Consider the following 24421-nt stretch of genomic DNA (forward strand, 5'->3'; position numbering starts at 1 on the left):
TATATATATATATATATATATACTGCCTCCATAATTAGAAATTTAAACAAGGCAGATGAGAAGGAAATGTACGTATAAAATATTTGTATGTATATGGCAGAAAAAGTGAAAATGTTAGTCTTTCAATCATGTCCGACTCTTTGCAATTTCATGACCTGTAGCCCACAAGGCTCCTCTGTCCGTGGAATTCTCTCGGCAAGAACACTGGAATGAGTAACTATTCCCTTCTCCAGGGGACTTTCCAAACCCAGGGATAAAACCTGGGTCTCAGCCGTTGTGGGCAGATTCTTTACCCTCTGAGCCACCAAGGAAGCCCCATATATGGCAGAAGGCAATAAATAAGGTGACCAGGGAAGTGCTCACAGTAAACATGGAGAGGAGTTCCAAGGAGCTCTCTCTCGTCATCTCTCTTAAGACAGACTGATGGCTTCACCCCAAGAATACTGTGGGAACAATTCTGTGGAAGGACCATGATTCAGGTATGCAGTCTTCTACTGGTCTGGCAAAGCAGATCCAGCATCACTCCAGCAGACTGACCATAGGACTGACCACAGTTCACTAAACAAGCAGCTTCCTGAAGGTTTCAATCAACTGGCAATCAGAGAAGAGAAAATGTCCATGTTGGAGAGCCCAAAAATACAGGCCACATGTCCCCTCTCCACCCTTTACCAGGCCTTGTCTCCCCAAGTAATTCCCCATCCCTGATGACTCTTACCTGCCCAATTTGGGAAACACTGGTTTAGTTAAGAACAGACAATCTGTACGTCTTTCATGAAGTACTTCAGCGACCTTGCGTTGTGCTGCCTCCTAATCAAACTGTCCAAACGCTCACCACCCAGAATGTATGTGGAATCACCCCAGGAGCTTTCAAAATACTGATCCTGACATGTAGGAGCAATGGAACAGAACTGAGAGTCAAGAAATGAGCCCACATATTTATGGTCAACTAATTTTCTAAAAGGTGCCAAGGTAATTCAATGAGGAAAGAATAATCTCAACAAATGGTGCTGTAACAACTTCACACACAGAAGAATGAAGCTAGGCCCTATCCTCCTATCACACACAAAAATTTACTCAAAACAGATCAAAGGCATGCATGCAAGAGCTAAACATACGAAACTCACAGAATAAAACATAGGTGAATATCTTTATGATTTCGGGTTAAGCAATGATTTCTTAGATACAGAATAAAAAGCAGAGTGATAAAAGAAAAAATAGATATATACTGAACTTTATCAACATTAAAATCTTGTCTGGACATTATTAAGGAAGTAGAAAGACAATGTCCAGAAAGGGAGAAAATATTTGCAGATCATTTACTTCGTAAGTGTCTGGTGTCTAGAATACATAAAGAACTCTTACAACTCAATAATAAAAAACCAAATAACCTAATTTTAAAATGAGCAAAGGATCTAAATAAAAATTTCTCTAAAGAAGATATGCATACAGCATTAAGCATGTGAAACTCAACATCATTAGTTATTACAGAAACACAAATAAAAATCACTATGACATACCACTTCACAAACCAACAGAAAGGCTGAAAGAAAAAAAGGTAATAACAGAAGTATGGGTGAGGATGTGGAGAAACTGAACCCTCAAACACTGGTAGCAGATATGTAAAATGGTACCACCACTGTGGAAAACAGTCTGGCAGTTTCTCAAAATGTGAAACAAGGAGTCAGTTACCATATGATCCTGCAGTTCCACTCAGGTATATACACAAGAAAAATGAAAACATATATCCAGACAAAAACTTGTACACAGAATAAATTCATAACAGTCGAAAAGTACAAACAACCTAAATGCCCATCAACTGATGAAGAGATAAACAAACTGTGGTTTGTGGAATATTATTCAGCCATAAAAAGGAATGAAGTATTGATATATGTGATACTATGGATGAACCTTGAAAACATTTTGCTTGGTGAAACAAGCCAGTCACAGAGAATCACATATTGTTTATGTCTATATGAACTGGACAGAACAAGCAAATCTATTACAGCAGCAGAAAGCAGATTAGGAGTTGCCTGGGGCTGCAGAGGTGGGATGAGAGGAATTGGGGATAACTGTAAATAGGCAAGACTTTCTTTCTGGGGTGGTCAAAATGTTCTAAAATTAGACTGTAGTTACATTTATATGTCTGCAAATAAACTAAAAACCCACTAAATTGTACATTTTAAATAAGTTGTGTGGTATGCAAATTATATCTCAATAAAGCTGGTTACAGGACTGAAAAAGGTCAGTTTTCATTCCAATCCCAAAGAAAGGCAATGCCAAAGAATGCTCAAACTACCGCACAATTGCACTCATCTCACATGCTAGTAAAGTCATGCTCAAAATTCTCCAAGCCAGGCTTCAGAAATATGTGAACCATAAACTTCTAGATGTTCAAGCTGGTTTTAGAAAAGGCCAAATCACCAACATCCGCTGGATCATCAAAAAAGCTAGAGAGTTCCAGAAAAACATCTATTTCTGCTTTATTGACTATGCCAAAGCCTTTGACTGTATGGATCACAATAAACTGTGGAAAATTCTGAAAATGATGGGCATACCAGACCACCTGACCTGCCTCTTGAGAAACCTGTATGCAGGTCAGGAAGCAACAGTCAGAACTGGACAGGGAACAACAGACTGATCCAAATAGGAAAAGGAGTCCGTCAAGGCTGTATATTGTCACCTGCTTATTTAACTTATATGCAGAGTACATTATGAGGAACGTTGGGCTGGATGAAGCACAAGCTGGAATCAAGACTGCCGGGAGAAATATCAATAGCCTCAGATATGCAGATGACACCACCCTTATGGCAGGAAGTGAAGAAGAACTAAAGAGCCTCTTAATGAAAGTGAAAGAGGAGAGTGAAAAAGTTGACTTAAAGCTCACCATTCAGAAAACTAAGATCATGGCATCCAGACCCATCACTTCAAGGCAAATAGATGGGGAAACAGTGGACACAGTGGTTGACTTTATTTTCCTGGGCTCCAAAATCACTGTGGATGCTGATTGCAGCCATGAAATTAAAAGACGCTTACTCCTTGGAAGGAAAGTTATGACCAACCTAGACAGCATATTAAAAAGCAGAGACATTACTTTGTCAACAAAGATCTGTCTAGTCAAGGCTATGGTTTTTCCAGTGGTCATGTATGGATGTGAGAGTTGGACTATGAAGAAAGCTGAGTGCCGAAGAATTGATGGTTTTGAACTGTGGTGTTGGAGAAGACTCTTGAGAGTCCCTTGGACTGCAAGGAGATCCAACCAGTCCATCCTAAAGGAGATCAGTCCTGCGTGTTCATTGGAAGGACTGATGCTGAAGCTGAAACTCCAATAGTCTGGCCACCTGATGCGAAGAGCTGACTCATTTGAGAAGAACCTGATGCTGGGAAAGATTGAGGGCAGGAGGAGAAGGGGACGATAGAGGATGAGATTGTTGGATGGCATTACCGACTCAATGGACACGGGTTTGGGTGGACTCTGGGAGTTGGTGATGGACAGGGAGGCCTGGTGTGCTGCGGTTCATGGGGTCGCAAAGAGTCGGACACGACTGAGCGACTAAACTGAACTGAAAGCTGGTTAAAATTTTGTGAAGTTAAGAAAAACAAAAGAACTGATCTTTGGCTCCCATCCTCACATGGTTTCAAGCTAACTCTAAAGTCTATTGTATTTTCCACCGTCTCCTACCCCTCTGTCCTCATTAATCTTGACAAAAGAGAGAAAAGGCAAAAAGGGGAAAAGAAAGCCTTCACAATTGCATATCCTCTCTGCTTGAGACAGGGTTAGGGTTAGGGTCCACCCTGGAGAGCAGGGTGATGAGTGCACACTCATAGAATTCCTCACTCCTTTGCTCTCTCTTCCACCTTGAATTGTGCTATTTCATTTCCATCTTTAAAGTAACATCCTATTTGCTGCCTAATCTACAAAGCCTTCTCTAGCCAATGACCCCTCCAGGTTTCCACAGCATTCTTGGCTCTGCTTATGGAGTCTCATGAAATGCTCATGTATAGCTGTCTCATAATTGCCCCCCTGCCCCCTCTTGGCAAATTATATAAGCACCTCCATGGCAATGACCTTAACCCATTACACCTGCCAGGAACCATATAAGGCACTCAGGAATGGGGTAACCAACAGAAACTGGGAGTTAGGGCTCAGGGATACTTTTGAGAAATGACTTCAACGTTCTGAGCGATTAAGGGGAGTCTATTCTTCCCCTGCTGGCTTTCCCATTTTACTAACCAATTGAAATTTTCAGATTTTTGCTCTCTGTCCCAGCCTTACAACCTCCTCAAACCTGCCCTAGGAAAAAAAGAAAACAAACATATCAAAGTCACAGATAAATAGTCCACATCTGTGGGTAAAGCTTCCAGCTGGCAGTAACGAAGAAAAAGCCAGCCATCTCAACCACTCATCTGCATTCTAAGAAGCAAACAGCCTGTTCTCTCTTGCTGCTGCCTCGGTTCTAATACAGGCCCGAAAGCCTCCCCAGGCTACTTCATTCTTCCACCTGAATCGCTCAACTGTGCTAGAAAAACCAGACACCCTCCCCATCTGGCAGAATTCCTAAGAGGCCACAGCCTGCTTCTGATCTCTTGGAGAAGGAGGGAAGAAACACAGGCTTGAGTGTGCAGGCCTGCATAGTTGCATGGGGTATTTGTAGCCTTTGGAAGTGTTAGAAAAAGCAAAGTCAGTTTCACTTCTTACATAATGTTCTGCCAGCCCTCCAGCCAGTCTGAAGAAGACTGTGTAAGGGCTGGATTAAGGTATGTCTTATGATCCCCTTCACCTCCAGCCTCATTATCCCTAAGTCTCTTGCTGCATGGGATAGCAAAAAGCAAATATAGCTTTCTTTTTGCTATGAGAAATAACCTCAGACGATATGGAATCCTAACAATCTCCTTAAGAAAATGAAAACCAAACAGAATAAATTCACCCACCTCTACATGCAGTTGAACAAAGTCACATTCAGGGCCGGTCCACATCCTCCTCCTCAACCCCATAGCTCTGCACGGCCACAGCCACATGTTGGCCCTCAAGGCACCACTCCCCTTTCCTTCTCTTCCAAACACCATACAATAGACCCACACCTGCTAGATATACACCCCAGACACAGAGCCAGGCAGAAGAGGCACCCAGGGGACACGGAGGACAGCCCTGCTCCTCTATAGATAACCCTCATGTGGTGTCACTGGCAGCTTCTCAGATTAACCATTTTAGGCAACTGGGACTATGCAACTCCTGTGCAGAGAATTTAAATCCTGACTCAGAGAAGTATCCAGAGTGAGCTTCCCCCACCCCAGAACAAAGTGATTTATATATATATATAAACAACCTGCTTTTTGTGAATGCCTCCAGTCCATCTAACAAGCAGGTTTCAGAGACTCCTAGAACACAGAGGTGATTTTTCCTGGGTATTTTCCAAGAGCAGGTTGTTCCCACCACCACTGCTGGTCAACAGGTGAAAGCCACTGGGCTCACGGTCATCTGCCCATTTGATCCCAATTGCCTGGAACTTGACAGGTTGCCTGGCACTGCCCCTTAAAATACAGCCCCTCTTAGCAGGTCTCCCTTTAGAGCCTGCTAGAGCGTGGCAGTGAGAGGAGTCACAGTGAGCTCCCTCTGGCAGCTCCACAGATCAAACCATGCCAAAAGGTCCTGCCTCCTGCTCCACCAAGCCACTCAGACACTGGAATCACCTACCTCTGAGCTCTAAGGAGTTGATCTGCAAGCTGAGGGGATGGAAGATCTGGGGGTGGAAAGAGAATATGCTCAACGGGGCCCCTTGAAGTCACTACACGGCAGCTTTTAGATGTATTGGTGGTACTTCTTCTGCCAAAGAGCAACTTTCCCAAAGCCCCACTGACCTCTGCTCCAGGAATGAAGTTATTAAACTCCATTATAAGGCAACAGAAAACAAGAGAGCCAGGCAGGTTGCACTCTCAGGAGATGGGGGCCCCAGGCCAAGTTCAGCCTATGAGCAGGTGACTGACCTCCTTTTCATCTGAAAAGTAAGGATATTACTTGTTTTTACCATATTCCAATGTGTTCTGCGGCTCAAAGAGCATAGTAAGTTGGCAGGGCTTTGCAGCATATAAACCACTCCTCAGATGTAAATACAGTGGCATGTGTTGTCCTGGCTCCTACAGAGCAGTTAGACAACGAACCCAAAGAGCAGCAGCCTCGACCAGCAGCTCCCAGTACTCCTGTGCATCACTCGCCTTGATCCTCACATCGCTGTGCTATGTACTGGGTGAACCAACGACCCCCATCAGTCAGCGTCTGACAAGGACACTGGGCCTTCACTCCCCAGCACTTCAAAAATAGTATAAAGATGTCAATGATAAAAACTGGAATAAAAAAATGTGACATGGTTTACTTTAGAATTCCAAAGAAAGACAAAAGGAAATTATTTTATGACAATTTGAAACAAGGACTCTGAGAAGATATAGCATAGCACCCTTGCTCAGGCAGGGAGGTACCTGGAGTCCAATGACATGTATGAATCCCAGCTCTACTGAAGAGCACAGTGGGTCAGGGACAGGACGTCAGAGTTCAAAAACCTCAGTTGCTGACTGTGTGAGTGACCCTGGGCATGTGACTTGACCTTTCTGTGTCTCAATCCCCTCACCTGTAAAATAGAGTGTGCAACAGTACCTGTCTTTATCTAAACCCTTGTGGGATTATCATGAAACCTGAATGAGTTCGCATTTCTAAAGCACTTAAAACAACACCTGGCCAACAGTGAACACTGTAAATGTTGTTAAATAAACTTACAGAATTCTTGGGAACAGTAAATAAAATATGTGTAATCTGTTTATTAATGTGACTGAAGGAAGCTAAGTCCTAAATTTTAAAAGTCAGTGGATGCAGATCTACAGATAGACAATTTACAGCAGACTTCAGGCCTGAGATGACCCACAGCAACTCCTCCTGGTGTTCAGAACAACCTAAACAGGAGACTGGACTTCCCTGTGCGTCGAGTACTGATGGAGCTTCAGCAGGCACGCTGTTTGGAGCGCAAATTGCCCAGTCTCATCTAAAAGCCTCACTGTACCTCCACAACCCTATGACTTGAGGACCAATGACTTTCTCTGTGGATGAGACTGAGGCTCAGAGACACCATGTCCATGGTCTCCCAGTGCGGCAAGGTGCAGCCAGAACTGAAATCCAGATAGGCTGGGTTCCAACACCAACCAGTACACTGGAGGAACACAGAGAGCTGTGGTCAGTGCAGTCGCCGATCACAAATGGTTTCTGAAAGTGCTAATTGAGATGCTCACTGATATGTAACCTTAATTTTAAATGAAGTACAAACTGTCCCTAAACTGTAAAACTAAGCTTTTTGAGGGGAACGTAGAATCACCATTACCAATTGTAAACCACCCAGAACTCCACAAACTGAAAAGAAATAAGATTCTCCACATTACCACCATGTCATCCAATACTATTTCATTCTACTGGGGGGAAAAAAAAATCTCTGGCTTTCCCAAAGAATTTCACACATATTGACTTACTTTCTCAAGTAACATAGAAAATCATTACCAGTCACATCCTGAAATAAAAGAGATGAAAGGAGAAAAACAAAGGAACCTTATTTTCCAGGAAGGGTTTCTGAAAGTAACATTGCTGGAAGAAAACTATCCTGCCTGATCCCAGTGCTCTGTAAATACATTTTTAAAGTTATTTATACAAATCAAAATGTGCAAACTGCCAGAAGAAATACATTTCTTTAAACCAAGGAGGATCTTGCTTCTGGTTTTCTTTAGAAATCTGAGGTTACAGAAAGCAGATTTTTATTATTTTAACTGCACATAAAAATAAGTGTGTTACATTAAAAAGATCATACATCATGACCAAGTGGGCTTTATCCCAGGAATGCAAGGATTCTTCAATATCCACAAATCAATCAATGTAATACACCACATTAACAAAATGAAAAATAAAAACCATATGATAATCTCAATAGATGCAGAGAAAGCCTTTGACAAAATTCAACATCCATTTATGATAAAAACCCTCCAGAAGGTGGGAATAGAAGGAACACTCCTCAACATAATAAAAGCTATATATGACAAACCTACAGCAAACATTATCCTCAATGGTGAAAAATTGAAAGCATTTCCCCTAAAGTCAGGAACAAGACAAGGGTGCCCACTCTCACCACTACTATTCAACATAGTTTTGGAAGTTTTGGCCACAGCAATCAGAGCAGAAAAAGACATAAAAGGAATCCAAATTGGAAAAGAAGAAGTAAAACTCTCACTGTTTGCCGATGACATGATCCTCTACACAGAAAACCCTAAACACTCTACCAGAAAACTACTAGAGCTAATCAATGAATACAGTAAGTAAAGTTGCAGGATATAAAATCAACACACAGAAATCCCTTGCATTCCTATACACCAATAATGAGAAAATAGAAAGATAAATTAAGGAAACTATTCCATTCACCATTGCAACGAAAAGAATAAAATACTTAGGGATATATCTACCTAAAGAAACAAAAGACTTATATATAGAAAACAACAAAACACTGGTGAAAGAAATCAAAGAGGACACTAATAGATGGAGAAATATACCGTGTTTGTGGATTGGAAGAATAAATATAGTGAAAATGAGTATACTACCCAAAATAATTTATACATTCAATGCAATCCCTATCAAGCTACCAATGGTATTTTTCACAGAGCTAGAACAAATAATCTCACAATTTGTATGAAATACAAAAAACCTCAAATAGCCTAAGCAATCTTGAGAAAGAAAAATGGAACTGGGGGAATCAACCTGCCGGACTTCAGGCTCTACTACAAAGCCACAGTCATCAAGACAGTATATGGTACTGGCATAAAGACAGAAATATAGATCCATGGAACAAAACAGAAAGCCCAGAGATAAATCCATGCACCTATGGACACCTTATCTTTGACAAAGGAGGCAAGAATATTCAATGGAGAAAAGACAATCTCTTAACAAGTGGTGCTGGGAAAACTGGTCAGCCACTTGTAAAAGAATGAAACTAGAACACTTCCTAACACTATACACAAAAATAAACTCAAAATGGAGTAAAGATCTAAATGTAAGACCAGAAACTATAAAACTCCTAAAGGAGAACATAGGCAAAACACTCTCCGACATAAATCATAGCAGGATCCTCCATGACCCACCTCCCAGAATATTGGAAATAAAAGCAAAAATAAACAAATGGGACCTAATTAAAATTAAAAGCTTCTGCACAGCAAAGGAAACTATAAGCAAGGTGAAAAGACAACCTTCAGAATGGGAGAAAATAATAGCAAAATGAAACAACTGACAAAGAATTAATCTCCAAAATATACAAGCAGCTCCTGCAGCTCAATTCCAGAAAAATAAATGACCCAATCAAAAAATGGGCCAAAGAACTAAACAGACATTTCTCCAAAGAAGACATAAAGATGGCTAACAAACACATGAAAAGATGCTCAATGTCACTCGTAATCAGAGAAATGCAAATCAAAACCACAATGAGATACCATTTCACGCCAGTCAGAAAGGCTGCTCTCCAAAAGTCTACAAGCAATAAATGCTGGAGAGGGTGTGGAGAAAAGGGAACCCTCTTACACTGTTGGTGGGAATGCAAACTAGTACAGCCACTATGGAGAACAGTGTGGAAATTCCTTAAAAAACTGCTGGGCATACACACCAAGGAAACCAGAATTGAAAGAGACACATGTACTCCAATGTTCATCGCAGCACTGTTTATAATAGCCAGGACATGGAATCAACCTAGATGTCCATCTGCAGACGAATGGATAAGAAAGCTGTGGTACATATACACAATGGAATATTACTCAGCCATTAAAAAGAATACATTTGAATCAATTCTAATGAGGTGGATGAAACTGGAGCCTATTATACAGAGTGAAGTAAGCCAGAAACATAACACCAATACAGTATACTAAGGCATATATATGGAATTTAGAAAGATGATAATGATAACCCTGTATATGAGACTTCAAAAGAGACACAGATGTATAGAAGAGTCTTTGGGACTCTATGGGAGAGGGCGAGGGTGGGATGATTTGGGAGAATGGCATTGAAACATGTATATTATCATATGTGAAACGAATCGCCAGTCCAGGTTTGATGCACGATACAGGATGCTTGGGGCTGGTGTACTGGGAGGAAACAGAGGGATGGGATGGGGAGGGAGGTGGGTTCAAGGTGGGGAACATATGTACACCTGGGGCAGATTCATGTCAATGTATGGCAAAACCAATACAATAATGTAAAGTAATTAGCCTCCAATTTAAATAAATAAATTTTAAAAAAAATAAGTGTGTTAGTTTGGTCTCCAAAGTTCCTGAATCCAACTGGGATAAGCTATCCCCTCACCACCATCTACCTGACAGTGGATTCTGTCCTTTTCACCATTAACGTAAGGTACATAACACCTGTATGTAAGCAGGAGATGATAACTTTGTCTGCCCTGCAGCTCAGCTCATGTATTTCTCCCCACCTTTGCCCTGCATCACTTTGGGCTTCTGTAGCTTTCCATGATGATTAAGGGAAGAAGGGTCCCAAATAGAAACAGTTTTCAAAAAGAGACCCCTCCCACCACCACCTTGTGCTAGTTTACTGAAAGATGAGAGGCTGCCCTTTCCAAGCCCCTGGCCACCCCTCTTGCAGGAAGCCCTGGGAGGTGGGTAACCCAGAGGAACATGTCCTGTGAGCTCCAGCCCCAGGGCTCAAAACACAAAATTTTGCAATTTGTCCCACTTCTGTAAAGCGCCATTCAGGGCAGACTACTTTGTTTTCCAGGAGATGTGTAATTTTAGGCAAGGTTTCTGGAAGACAAGACACTGCAATTAATGTTTAGTGAGGGAGTGTGTTAAGGACACAGGAACTTTTAAAATGTCCAGTCACATCTTCACCATCTCCGCAGAGTTTTCTGACTTAAAAAGACTATACAAGGCTCTGTAGCAAACTGAAAAAAAAACAAAACTCTAAAAGCGAGAGGGAAAAAAAAAGTGTCAAGGAAAAATAAAAATATACATTCCATTTTTCACATAATGTTCTGCCAAACCCCATGCCCCATGACCACACACATTTCTAGACACTGCCTCAGGCTGGGTGAGCAGCCAGGCCCCGAAACCAAGGCTGGGAAAGCAGCAGCGATGAGCCTGGCTAAGAAGCTGGAGTGGGCTGTGGTGGTCACACAGCTGCCAGTCACAGAGCAAAGCCTCACCGGAAAGCCAATCTCTGCACTTAGGGTGCTGTGCTAACTGTAAAGTCTCTCTCAGCAATGTTGATTCCTCATGTCAGCATGTCATTTAGGATTAGTCAATTTCAGATTTCCTGTCCTGTGAAACATTTACTTTACACAAGTTATCAAGAGATAATGTTGTCCTCACCAGTTTCCTGCTTATCTGTCTTTCCACACTGCTAACAGAATGTATTAGCTTCCATTTTCTTATTTCAGAGTCCTCCACCATCAACTTAAATCCTCCAGAAGAATCTCCTGGTCTCTGCCCACAACACCATGGTCCAGTGTGCACCAGCCCCTCTGCAGTGCCCGCCCCTTTCTCAATGTGATGGCACCACCATTCTTCAGTTATCACAGTACTGTACCTTTCAGATATACAGCATCGGTACCATGATAACCGAAAAAGGACAGTTCAGTCTCATATCTGCCTGAATATTCCCTTGCACCCAAGGCCCACTCCTCACAAGCTACCCACCCATAGGTGCTCAGACACACGTACACAGACACACGTACAGAGATATCAGTGCTCAAAGGGTCTGTTCGCAGCAACCTATCAGTAATGCTTTTTCACTGTGCTGTTTAGAATTCAAGTATTCTGAGGATCTGCTCTTTTTGGAGAATGCCTACTTCAATAACCCAGCAGTCAACTTCTGATAACAACCCCTTGGCCTCAAACTCACTTCTGCATTTCCCTCCTAGTCCAGTGGTGTTACTGTGAACTTTGTCTTTTGGATAAAAAGGCAGTCCTTTCTCCTTCTGCTAGAGGAAAGAGGAATTTTTAAAAACTAACAATAACACTCAAGCTATATATAATAGTATACCTCCAAAATGGAAATAAGGTCTAAAGCACAGACAGAACTGTCAAATACATATCACGCTGCTTTAAGGACATGGGAGCGACAGATGGACAGGAAGAAACTGCAGGAAAGAAAGGAAGGCCAAATCCTTGAGACACCAGATGAAAACGACAACCTCCAGCTCATTTATGGATTAGTACAATCAGGTATCCACAGGACGGTGTTTACTTTTGTGGTTTCGTGCAACTGGAGGAGAGAAGTGAAGTGAAAGTCGCTCAGTCATGTCTGACTCTTTGCGACCCCATGGACTGTCCATGGAATTTTCCAGACCAGAATACTGGAGTGGGTAGCCTTTCCCTTCTCCAGGGGATCTTCCCAACCCAGGGATTGAACCCAGATCTCCTGCATTGCAGGCAGATTCTTTACCAGCTGAGCCACAAAGGAAGCCTAAGAATACTGGAGTGGGTAGCCTATCACTTCTCCAGGGGGATCTTCCTGACCCAGGAATAGAACCGGAGTCTCCCGCATTGCAGGCAGATTCTTTACAAACTGAGCTATCAGGGAACAGAAGTGGACAGCATAAGGAGGCTGAAAGAAAACAACTCACGTGTAGGGAGAGAGTGGTCCGAGCAGGACTTTGGAAACATCCTGCTGTCCAAGGGTCATGAGTAATAGAGCCAGGCTCTGGTTGGTCGAGTCCACGCACCCACCCTGTAAATAAAAACACTTTAAAGATTAATATTGTACCAATCAGATAATGGAAAACCAATCAAACAGAGGGAGGAAAAAAAAAGAAACAGATGCCCAAAGCAGACGCACAGAAGAGCAGACTGCAAAGTTCAAGCAATAATAAAACTGAGTAAGGATTTTTTAAAGAGTTATCCTCATATTAACAACTGTAGTGGGTTAAACTAACAGTTAATCAAAATAATTTTAAGAGTTGAGACTATCACAATCAATAGACAGTGACGTTTACTGAGGTATATCTAAGGAAAAATGAAACTTTCCCTTCACAATTAAACCCATAGCAGGACATATAAGCAAAAAGACATAATCATTTATAGGCAAAGCACAAGTAATTTAATGGTTAAGTTTAAAGGTTAAGTTAATGACATTTCTACTCATTAATATCTTTCAGAGAACACCACAGCTAATCTGACACGAGAAGACATTTCCCTTTCAAGGGTCTTACCTGAAACACTTATTTAATTACATTCAGAAACTCCATGCCATGTCCCATTAGATTCCCCTCTTCAGCTCTTGCTGTGTGCCTTAGAACTGGAGAACCTCCCAAATCTAATCCTTCCACTCTTACTATTTATACATTATCTTTCATTTTCCCTGTTCCTCCAAACCAATAAGCAGAACAGAATTCTTTTCAAAAATTTCTCCTGAAGTATAACTGCTTTGGTTGCCTTTCTTTTTTCATTCCTGATTTCTCAACCACTTTAGCCATTCTTACACTTGATATGTACATTCCTGCTGTTTCCATTCGTGTTTTAAACGATGTCTTTATTTCAGATCATTCTTTCTGGGATACCTTTATTTAAAACAGTTCAGTCAGTTAGATAGCTATGTTTACTCATTTATTTGGCTGCACCGGGTCTTAGTTGCAGCATGCGGGATCCTTAGTTGCGGCATGCAAATGCTTAGCTGCCACATGCAAACTCTTAGTTGCAGCACATGGGATCTAGTTCTCTGACCAGGGATTGAACCTGGGCCCCTTGTCTTGGAAGGATGGAGTCTTAGCCACTGGACCACTTCCCTTAGCCAGGGAACTTCCTAAAACAATTTAAACTTGCATGGTAAATAGTGAAAGCAGGATGACATCAATATGTTTTGCACACATCACAAGAAATCTAGTTTTTAACCATGACACATCATCATTCAAGACTAGCATCTCCCAGACTTTGAACAGGTTAGGTGGTCGCCTACTGTTGCTTATGTGAGCACATCTCTCTCCTTTTTCAATGTGTGTAGGGTAGGGAGTAAGTCAATTCCCAGATGCAGACACTCATTCTCTGCCGTTAAGACTTCCTACAATGGAGTAAGAAAATCAGGAAGTGGGTCCTCCAGCCAGGCTTTATGAAAATCTGCTCTTCTTAAATCTACCTGAGTTGATAAAGGACAAAATTTGTCTCCTTTAGAAAATTTTAGAACAAGAGTTATAGCACATATATTTCCATCTAAAAGGAAAACCTGACTCCATGGAGAATATATGGACCAACAACATTATTTCTGTTTTACAGAACTAACTCCGTTTCATAAAACTGTTCTCTTTAGTCTCTGCTTCCTATCACTATACTGCTATTCTGCCATTCTCAACTGATTTTTATTTATTTTATTTTTGGCTGCACTGTGTCTTCACTGCTGTTTGTGCAGGCTTTCTGTAGCTGCAGCTAGCAGGGGCTTCTCTTCCTTGCAGTGTGAGGGCTTCTCATTGGAGTGGCTTCTCTTGTTGAGGAGCACAGTTTCTGGAGCACAGGCATGTGGGTTCTTCCTGGACCAGGGATCGAACCCGTGTCCCCTGCACTGGCAGGCAGATTCTTATCCACTAGGCCACTAGGGAAGTCCCTCAACTGATTTTTATTATGTGCTGAACCAACACTTTACTGCAATAAATATATTAGGGTCTGTGTACAGGACACCATGGAGGGAGTGGTGGGGCCACTGCAAAAGCAGAAGATACAATCCTTGTGCCAAGTAGCTTCAATCTCACTATAAAGATGAGATATGACAGGAACCAGTAACAGTTCAAGGTGAAAATGAAGCTATGCTGCTGAGGGCACCAGGACTGCCAAGGAGGTAGGGTAGGGGTAGTCACTCGCCCGGCACCAAAGAGAGGCTTTGTGGAGGTTGGGATTTGAGCTGGCCCTGGAGTGATGAGCAGGATTTGGAGAGGGAAGAACAGGAGGATGGGGGAAAATATGACCCAGGGCCAGTGAGGAACAGCCAGGAGGCCAGCTTGAAAGTGGCTGAGTGCTCTCTGAGAACTATGTGAAACTACAGGGACAAGGCGGAGCAGGAAGGCTGAGGCAGGGCTTTTCTCACTGGGTCAAGGGTTTTGACTTTATCCTGGGAAAGTGAGAAGCTGGTGAAGGTCTCTGAGCACAGGAGTAACAAGATCAGATCACTGTTTTAGGGGGAGATTTAGACTGAAGAGGATGTTGGAGAGAATGTGGAAAGGATTTCCTCTCTGCAAGAAGGGAAAGCCAGTACGTCTAATCAGAGGAGGTTGGTGTGGAAGGGAAGAGGATAGTAGATGGTAGCAGAGAGATGGAGAGGCTAGGGTAGTTTCAAAAAGTCTGGAAAGGAATCACGAGGGCTTGGTAACTGATGAGACATAAATGGAACAAGAGGGATTAGATCAGAGGATTAAAATTTTGGTAAAAATAAACGGTACCAAAGGAGATGGATTTTTATTACTTATTTAAACCATGTCACATCACAGACTTACAAAGAATCATTATAAAAACAAGAAGCATCTTCATCCTTTTTAGCAATTAAAGATCACAGACCCCACAAAAGTTTTCTTAATGATTTAAAACAAAAAACTCAGTCCAGCCACAATTAAATGGTTTAAAGTAGAATTTAACTAGAGTAAAGAAAAAAAAAATAATAACCTAATCCAGATTGCATGTTTTCTGTCTTGGGGACTGGTAGACTGTGCTTTCACCCTGAGGCTTATAATCTGCCATTTATGGAGATATAAAACCCACATTCCAGCTGTGCCTGTGGGCTCCCACTGGGCTGTTCTGTAATGAGAGACATCCACTTCCCCCAGGTCCACTGCAAACAGACAGGAGCGCTGATGAATGTCTAAGCAAAATGACCAGTGGTGCAGGCTTGTCTTCAGCATCCTGTCACCTTTTCTTTGTCTCACCTTCCCAAGCCCCTACTGTGCTCTGACACAGGCCTGCCTTCCTTAGACAGTCGTCAATGCTCCCGAACACTGTGCAAAGTCGAGCCCACTGACACTTTTTTATCTGACTTAACTGTCACATACAAATCCAGCTTTCCAGTTTCTCTTGAAAAATCTGAGAACGAGCCCTCACCCATGCCGTGGCAATGACTGAAGGGCTGAGAGAAGGTCCCTGCTCTGAGCAGGGCAGTGTGTGCCCTTCAGTTGGCCAGTCACTGCCTAACCTGCTTCATTTTTCATCTCCTCTCTCCTGCATGACTCTGTTCTAGTTCTCTGACCTCCCGATCATTAAAACTTACCTGCTGTTTGTATCAAACCAATGGGGCTGAGTCTCTGCTCACTGACTAGTTAGCTAACCCACTAAGCTAGTTAATGCTGAACTGTCTAAAGGGTAGGAAGAGGTTAACTCCTTGACTGAAGCCCTTAAAAGAGAAAGAAAGTTGCTAATGAAGAAACATGGAAACTGCTTCCAGGAGCTCCTCTCCCAGACCTGCAGAAGCTGAGGACATACCCGGTAGATCTCTTCGAGCAGCAGCCTGGCGCAGTTCCTGCCGAGGTCTTCGGGCAGCATCGCTGCGCCCTGGCCCTGGGGGTTGGAAGCCAGCTCAGCACTGAGAAAAGTGCCATTGGTGGTCTCGGCAACCAGGGACAACCCAAAGCCCGGAGACCTGGAGGTTCAAAGGCACAGACACTGAGTAGCGTATGAAGCAGGGTTTGCATTCACCAGTCAAAAGAGAAGACAAACATCCTTTTGATGGCACTCTGTCTGGTTATATCAAGCCTTATTAGAGTTCCTACCAGCTCACACTGGAAATACACATGACTCAGTGAGGGCACACACACGGCAAAACCAAAGGTGATGAGAATTTGCATTGCTTTCCCTTTCAGCCCTCGCTTCCCCCACACCGTACACTGTGAGAATTTGTAACACTCCACGTATACAGCCATCCTAACAGCTACCAGATATAAAGTTCTACTCTCAGCCAGTTTCTGAGCTAGGGGCTTGACATGACTCTGCAGAGTAAATATTACCATCCCACCTTACAACTGAGGAAATGGACAAATCAAGCTACCAACACCAAGTCCACATGGCCAGAAAGAGACTGATAAGCATTTCAGACACAGGTCTTCCAGAAGCCAAAGCCCACACAGGTTCTCCACTTCCTTGGCCCTCACTCAACCTCCCCAGAAAGGTAAGCAGCCTGGAGACCACCTGATTACAGCTCTTCTTGAGAAACAGCAAGTTGTTGCCCCGTGATGAGAAAGACCACCCAAGAAGAAAGGGCCTAGAGAAGGTACACCTTTATGTTCTTGTCCCCATAGGACATCGCTAACTCAGAATTCAATGAATATAATCCAGAAGCCAGTATCATGTTCTCGCCCAGGTGTTTTGACCACCAGCAGCCAGAACCTAACACCCTTACCAGTCCAGGACCACAAATGCCTCGTGCACTCACGCACACAGAAAACATTAGGAGAAAGTTTCCACATACCCGGGAACTGGGGCACACACGGGCCCCTGCTCTCATGAGGCTTAGTGACAACCAGTTTGATGTAAAACAAAATCAGTTGACAATAATAAACACAAGCATCTCCCCACAAAACTTCTAGACGTGACACCTCACGTCTACCTTGCTCGGTGCCTTTTAAACAAATATAGCTGATCTTTGAACAACGGAGGTTTGAATTGCTCAGGTCCAGTTACACAGATCTTTTTACACCAAGTACGAACCCCGGATACAGAGGAACCAAAGATGGAGAGCTGACTGCTGGTTTCGACTACAGGGAAGTTCAGCACTCCTAACCCAAGCATTGTTCCAGGGTTAGCTATATCCAGCTCCCAGCAGTACACTCCACATGCAAGCATGATACAGCCCTGCCTCCTTTAACACAATTCAACATACATGTTCATGAAGCACCTTCTATGCATCTAGCACAAAACTAGCCAAAATATTTGTTTCAGAAAAACTACATGTAAAATTAATAATGTACTATATGAGCTCACGACAGGGAGGTAACTATACTGGTTGGTCCTTAATTTCTTAAAAAAAAAAAAAAAAAATTGACTGTCTATGCAGCCATGGGTTAATAACACCTGCCAAGGGAAGAGGGAGCAGTGAGAACACAGGTTCCAGGGCACTCTGAGTCACACTCAACAATCTAACACTGTACTTCCCAGCAACATCATGGGACATTTAAAGCACAATCTCAAGTTGCCTGTGACTCACTTGACCAGGAGGAGGGAGGGGGCACCCAGCTCATCAGCAGAGGTAGTGGCACAAAATGACAAGGAGAAAACGGAGGAAGGAAGGGCCAGGAGACAAGTCACCATCACCGCTCTAACCCACTTAACTTGTAGTTCCTAAGCACTTCCAAACTTTTCCATCCGTGTGAAATTTTTGAGGTATGTGCACTTATTACAATGAACTTCACATTTAATCAAGATTGTTCCATTTGATATTGTATTTGTTTTACAGAAAACAACACGATAACATATTAAGCGCTATGCACGTTATGCTGACATCCCCCACCCCCCCAATTTGGGATATGTATATTATCAGACTTATTTCAAGTTATGCTGACAAAGCGGCTGATCACCAAGTGACCTCACTGAAGATGGCATTAGTACAGTTTATAGATAACGGGCTCCAAAACTTCTAATTGATAAAGGGTTAGATTTTCCAAAAAGTCATTACTTTGGGAATCAAAATGGGACCACGCTGGACAAACGTGCACTGGACAAAGAACAGACACAGGCCTTGGTGGCTCCCAAAGCCCCAGGGCATGGCCACACAGGACTCTCACTCCCAGAGTTCAGCAAGCTTAACTCACTAGGACACTTCACTGAATTAGAAAAGGAAAACACCTACTCATGACTATAATTTCGTAAGGGAGAAGGAAGATCACTGTTTGTCAACCGTAACTTGTTATTTAGAAAACAGAATGCAAATTTAACATCGTGCATTGGTTTTATAGGTAAATTTTACCTGTAAAACAAGGCTACGTTACGCCTACATCTCCACACACATGTGAACTTCCTACTCATTATTCGCAAGTTTGGGCCTTGAGCAGCACTAGGGTCGGCTGGTCAATGATGGCATTATGAAAAGCCACATTCCAGCTGGGAGCACAGCCTTCTGGTCTGCTCTGCTTCTTTGTAGAGCGAGAGGCCAGATGACAAGGCACTACAGAGATCAGGCCACTCAGACAGCTGCTGGCACCACCTATGCTCCCCCACCCCTTGTAATTCCCTCTCCCCAGAAAACAGCTGACCCATAATTCCAGACCTGCAGCCAAGAAGGGTGGAAAAAAGCAAGAATGGCATTAGCAGCTACCATTTCTGCAGCACCTACTATGTGCCCGGCATTGCATTAGGGGCTTACATATGGGATCTTTTCATCTTTACAGTAACAGTAACCTAGGGATGTAGGCAGTATCACTCACATGTTAGGAATGAGGACACCACCAGTGGTATTTGAGCAATACACCAAAAGTTTGGGACCATCACTGACCTTCCCAACTCCCACAGAAAAGGCCTGCTTCACACACAAATCCTTTCCCAACTCTAAGCCTGACACCACCTCCTCTGTTGCTCTGGACAAGGAGCCACCACTGCATTTGTGAAATCTCCTTTATCTTCTCCTTAGGCCTCATGAAGGTCAGAGAGCCCATAACACACTCACCCTCTTCTTTCCCCTCTCTTTCCTTCTTTTGCTGAGGTTAAAGAAAGCTCAGAGGAAGGACTATGAAAGGATAAGCTGTGGTACAATTTAGGAAAAAAACTGATTTCTTATCTCACAATTGTCAGTCTCTAATGTTCTTACTTTTATAAGACACAACCTGAAACGTTCGGGTGCACAGTGTAAAGATACTGTCATTCACACTAAAATGGCTCAGCAAAAACAGAGAAAACTCACATACAAGGAAAGCAAATTTGGCAAAATAATCTCTACCTACAAGTAAGAAAAATATACAAGTGTACACGGTATTATCCTCCCAACTTTTCTGTACGCTTAACATTTTCATAATAAAAAATTAGTGGTTGCTAAATATATAACAAAAGCCTAAAACAGATATTTTCATTACATAGATCATCATTATTAATTTTTTATGTTCTAACGTGAGGTTTTCCACAAAGGCTCTAACTAAACCAAATTAAAATCTGCAATAACAAGTTTCTCTGGCTCTAAGAGTATCGTTCCCCTTGATGGAGAGAGAAGCCAACTGGCACTTAGACCAACAAAGGATTTTTTTCCATAAATTGTTATTTACTCAGGGTGGGAGAACTTTGTTTACTTTACTTTTTAGTGGGAACAGAGTGTAGATGGGATTTAAAGCTGGAGGCACTGTTTATTAATAGCTGGGTTTTACTTCCCCGAGGCTGGTATCGCAAACCCTCATCACCCAGTACTGGGCATGGTGATGCTTTCCATGTGATAGGTGCTCAGAATATACTTGGTGGTGACAATGGCAGTAAGTCAGAAGGAAAAAAATTGTGAATCATTCTTCCTCTGGCTGCCCAACCTCAGAGCTGGCAGCTTAAGCTTCAATCAGAGACCAGGAGTATGAAAAATGCTTACGAAGGCTGCAGAATTAGGCTCCCAAAATGCACAGACACTTACTTCCCAGAGTTGATGCCTTTCATGTGGTCTGTGTAAATATAGATATCGGGTATAAACTTGTTGAGGATGCTCCTTGCAGAATCCACAATCCGGTTTGCCATCTGAGGTGATACACGTACCGAATACCTGCAACCTGGAGTTAAGGGCGTCATTCTGCTTGGGCTCCACAGCGGAGAAAACTCAGTCATAAAGCTAGCCAATATTTGTGGTACTGCCATAACAAAATGATGCTTCTAATTTCATTCTATTCTCCACCTGTATTTAATTACTTAACTTTGTAGTATCATAACTCAATTTTTACATTATTATTTTTATTATTATATAATTTTTGTATTGTTATAAAAAGTCCTTGATGAAAAACATCCAAATAGTATAGACACTTGGAAAGTATAAAATAAAAGTTGCCAACCCTGCTCTAGATTGCCTACCCATTCCCTCTCCCCTAGAAATGGTTTACCTCAATTTTGGAACAAGTAAAGGCAATTGCCCCCCTGTATGGCATGAGCCAGACTTCCTTTGAAGTATTCTCTGAACATCCCCACTGCTGTTACCATTAAGTCTTTCTCTTAGAAACCTAAGACCAGGACAGACACCCCACGGGGACTGACCTGGGCCCCTGGGTGACCCAATCCACCCCACAGTATGCTGACAAAAGAAGCAGAAAAAACATTAGTAAAAGAACATAGTGGGGCTGTCTATATAGGTATAAACAGGTTTTTAACTTACGAGCCTATTTTCAATTATTTAAGTGGTGACAATGCTATTTATGGATGATACAGGCACCTTGCAACTGCTACCTAATGGTCCATATAGTGATAATTAGCACTTTTACAACAGGACAGTCTCAGAAAGGAAAGGAAAGATATTGGCAACTCAAATCAACTCAAATTAAAAGAGTGCTGCTTGAGGAACTGGAAACTACTGCCTCAAATTAAACTTTATTACAGAGACTGGTTCTCCCCAAATCAACCAACCAAATAAAAAGTTAAGTATGTACTAAGCACTTCCAATGTCCAATGTATGGTTAGGGGCTGGCTGTGCATGTGGAACTCGGGGCTAAAGAAACAAAGAAGTAACAACACATGATCTTCCCGTTACTCTGATCCAAACCCCAGGCACAAGTCCAACAGGGAAAACCAAGTGTGTGGTCTCCCCAGCCCAGCCCAACTGTTCAAAAATTACTGTCAATAACACATTTAATTTTCATTTGAGCTGCAGAAACAAAAAGCAAAGAACCTGACTGGCATCAAGCTCCCCTTTCTGACCCATCCTGGACATTCACCAAAAGATCCAGCTCCCACATGTGAGGGAGAAACTCCCAGTAACTCCAGGCCCTCCCAGATCTTGAGATCAGACCCCTAGTCTACTTGGTCCATCCCCAACCCAACACCACCATCCCCAACTCCACGAACCAAAGTGTCCAAATCCCCGATCTACCTGCCTCCATTCTTCCAACCTGGAGTTCCCCCTCTCCTGAAATCCTCCAGGACACCCCAACTACGGTCTGCACTTGAACTTACCACACGTCTTCCTTCATATACACTCAGGCCATCTTTGCTCTCCGATAACACTGCACGCTTCATAACGAAAGGGGCTCTACCTCTGTATCCCTCACAAGTCTCTCATTCACTACTTTTGTACTCAGAAATATTTGATAAATATTTGACTTGACTCAAAGGACAAACCCGAAATGAGGAAAGAGTAAAGAGGGATTTTTCAATACACACACACACAGACACAGCCCAGTTACATCACCACCTCTTCTGTCCAGAACGTACTTTTGACCACAGGCAGCTTCAACAAACAGTCCCAGTCTCATACCCTTTGGACCAGGAGGGTGCTGTCCCTCTAAGGCCTGAAGTGCCCGCATTCTGCAGGAAAATACAGATGTCACTATCCTGATACATAATCCCATGGTGCTCGCGGCTTTCAAAGTTCTTTCAGGTACATGATCATCTTATTTTATGCTCACAGTAACCTTGAGGTAAGGCCACGGGTTTCTGCTTCAGGGCTCTCACTGAGGACAACTGAATCACCAAACCAAGATTCAAAATTAAACAGATGCGACTTCCCAAAGGCAACCTTCTTCCCCGATCCCTCCAGGGATGTGGAAACTCGGTAGGTAAAAGTGCTAATCAGGGCCAATGGAAGCATATACTAGAATTCAAGCACTGGAGTAATGAAGGAAAGGAACTTTAAAGCTGGCTGCATCCCAGAGTCATTATGGAGCTCTCTGGCTTGGCACGGAGGTCCTACCAAGACTGGCTAAGAGTTCTGGAATCAGACTATCTGTGTTAAGTCCCAGCTCCAGCAAACTGCATCATTCTGGAACCAATGTGCTATTCTTGGTGCTTCCGGCTTTGAACAGTGGTGGTATCATAGCCAACGAGCTTTATCCAAGGTGTGATTATTGCTACTTGAAAACCTGGTGCCTCTGTATCCTCACTGTTACTAAAATAATAATCGTAATACTCTCCTTCAATTGAGATCAGGAAGCTCAATTGAAACAATGCATGTCAGGTGCTCAGCCATGCCTTGCATGTAGTCGGAGCCCAGTGAATGTCAACTACTGCTTTTCCTACTGGCAGTCCAAGGTTCAAATCCCAAAGCAGAGGTTCTTTCCTCTCAGGAGTAAGAGACCTCTCTGAGAATCTGAACCATGAACCCTCAAGAAACACATGAACACACAATTTTGCAGACAATTTCAGGGGCCTTTTATGAGTACCATACGAAGAACTCACATCCAAGAAAGACAAGTTCATGGATACAGGGCATATGGAACTCCTACCCTTCACCGTCCCTGGTGTTACAAGTCACAGAAGGCTAAGGAGTGAGGGTGTGTGTGAACACAAAGAAAAAGACTGACTCTCTAAGTACCCTCCCTACAATTAAGAGAAAGGAAACCAGACTGTCCAACAAACTCCACCTCACGCCCTTCTCCTGCCTCCACCCCAGCTTCTCTTGACTCTTATACATCCAGTCATGAACTACTGGGACAGCATCACAAAACTGAAAGACAATGTTTCTTTCTCTCTCAGGCAGTGGGGAGAATAAGAGTGGGTGTCAGTAAATAAAAGGCAACCACACTGTCCAGTCACAACTGCTGGCAGGAACACCACCAGCTCCCTCCCAGGCCCTGGCCAGTCAGTCAGAGAGGCACTCTGTAAGGATGGGGGTGGCAGGGGAGGGAGAATAGTTAAAACCACAAACACACACAAGAGAATGGGGCTATTTCTCCCAGCTTGAGTTCTCCTATGGGGAATATAAGCTCCAAGCTCAGCCTGACTGTTAACTAGCCTTGCAAGGAACAAACCCCAGCTAAAGCTTTTTCCAAAGGCAGGTCTTTTCTCCCAGGCTCCAAAGCTGGCCAAGAAGGTGATCTCAATTCAAACCCACATTCCTTTGGGGTATCTGTGAAACGGGCAGCTTTGCAGACCAGCAGCTGGAATGTCTGGTTTGCAGACAGGGATCTGGGCAAGGGTGCTGTGTCGACTTTCGTGGGGAGTTTAGAGGAAGGACTAGAGTTGGGGCTAGATGGGGGAAGGCACAGGTGTCCTATCCCCAGCCTCAAGGGGGGGAACCGCCTGGAACCTCACCAGCATCCTTCTGGCTCAGAGCCTAAACAAGGAATGTTCGAAGAACACCAGAAAAAAGCAGGGGAGGAACAAGGTCACATCCCAGATGCCTAGGGTACAACAGCTGCTTCAGCTTTTATGTACAACCCTGTACAATCCCAGAGCTTTCCCTGTTTCCTGGCATCTTCATCAAAGGCATCAAAAAACTCACGAGGCTTTTGTACACCTGGTACAGAGTACATGTGAGACCCCGGTGTAACAGCCTCCATGC

The 24421-nt window shown here is 43.1% G+C and overlaps 1 protein-coding gene across 1 annotated transcript in view; it reads right to left on the reverse strand.

Moving 5' to 3' along the window:
• RCL1 (RNA terminal phosphate cyclase like 1) overlaps nt 1–24421 on the reverse strand; it is a 77674-nt gene that overhangs the window by 13051 nt on the left and 40202 nt on the right. The window contains exons 6-8 of the mRNA XM_055428280.2: nt 20576–20701; nt 16465–16621; nt 12639–12742 (exon numbers count right to left, since the gene is read on the reverse strand). Of these exons, the coding sequence (XP_055284255.1) occupies nt 12639–12742; nt 16465–16621; nt 20576–20701 (387 nt within the window). The remainder of the gene's footprint in view (nt 1–12638; nt 12743–16464; nt 16622–20575; nt 20702–24421) is intronic.

This window comes from Moschus berezovskii, chromosome 7 (assembly GCF_049115385.1).
Source record: "Moschus berezovskii isolate FMDL1 chromosome 7, NW_MosBer_1.0, whole genome shotgun sequence".
Classification (NCBI taxonomy): domain Eukaryota; kingdom Metazoa; phylum Chordata; class Mammalia; order Artiodactyla; family Moschidae; genus Moschus; species Moschus berezovskii.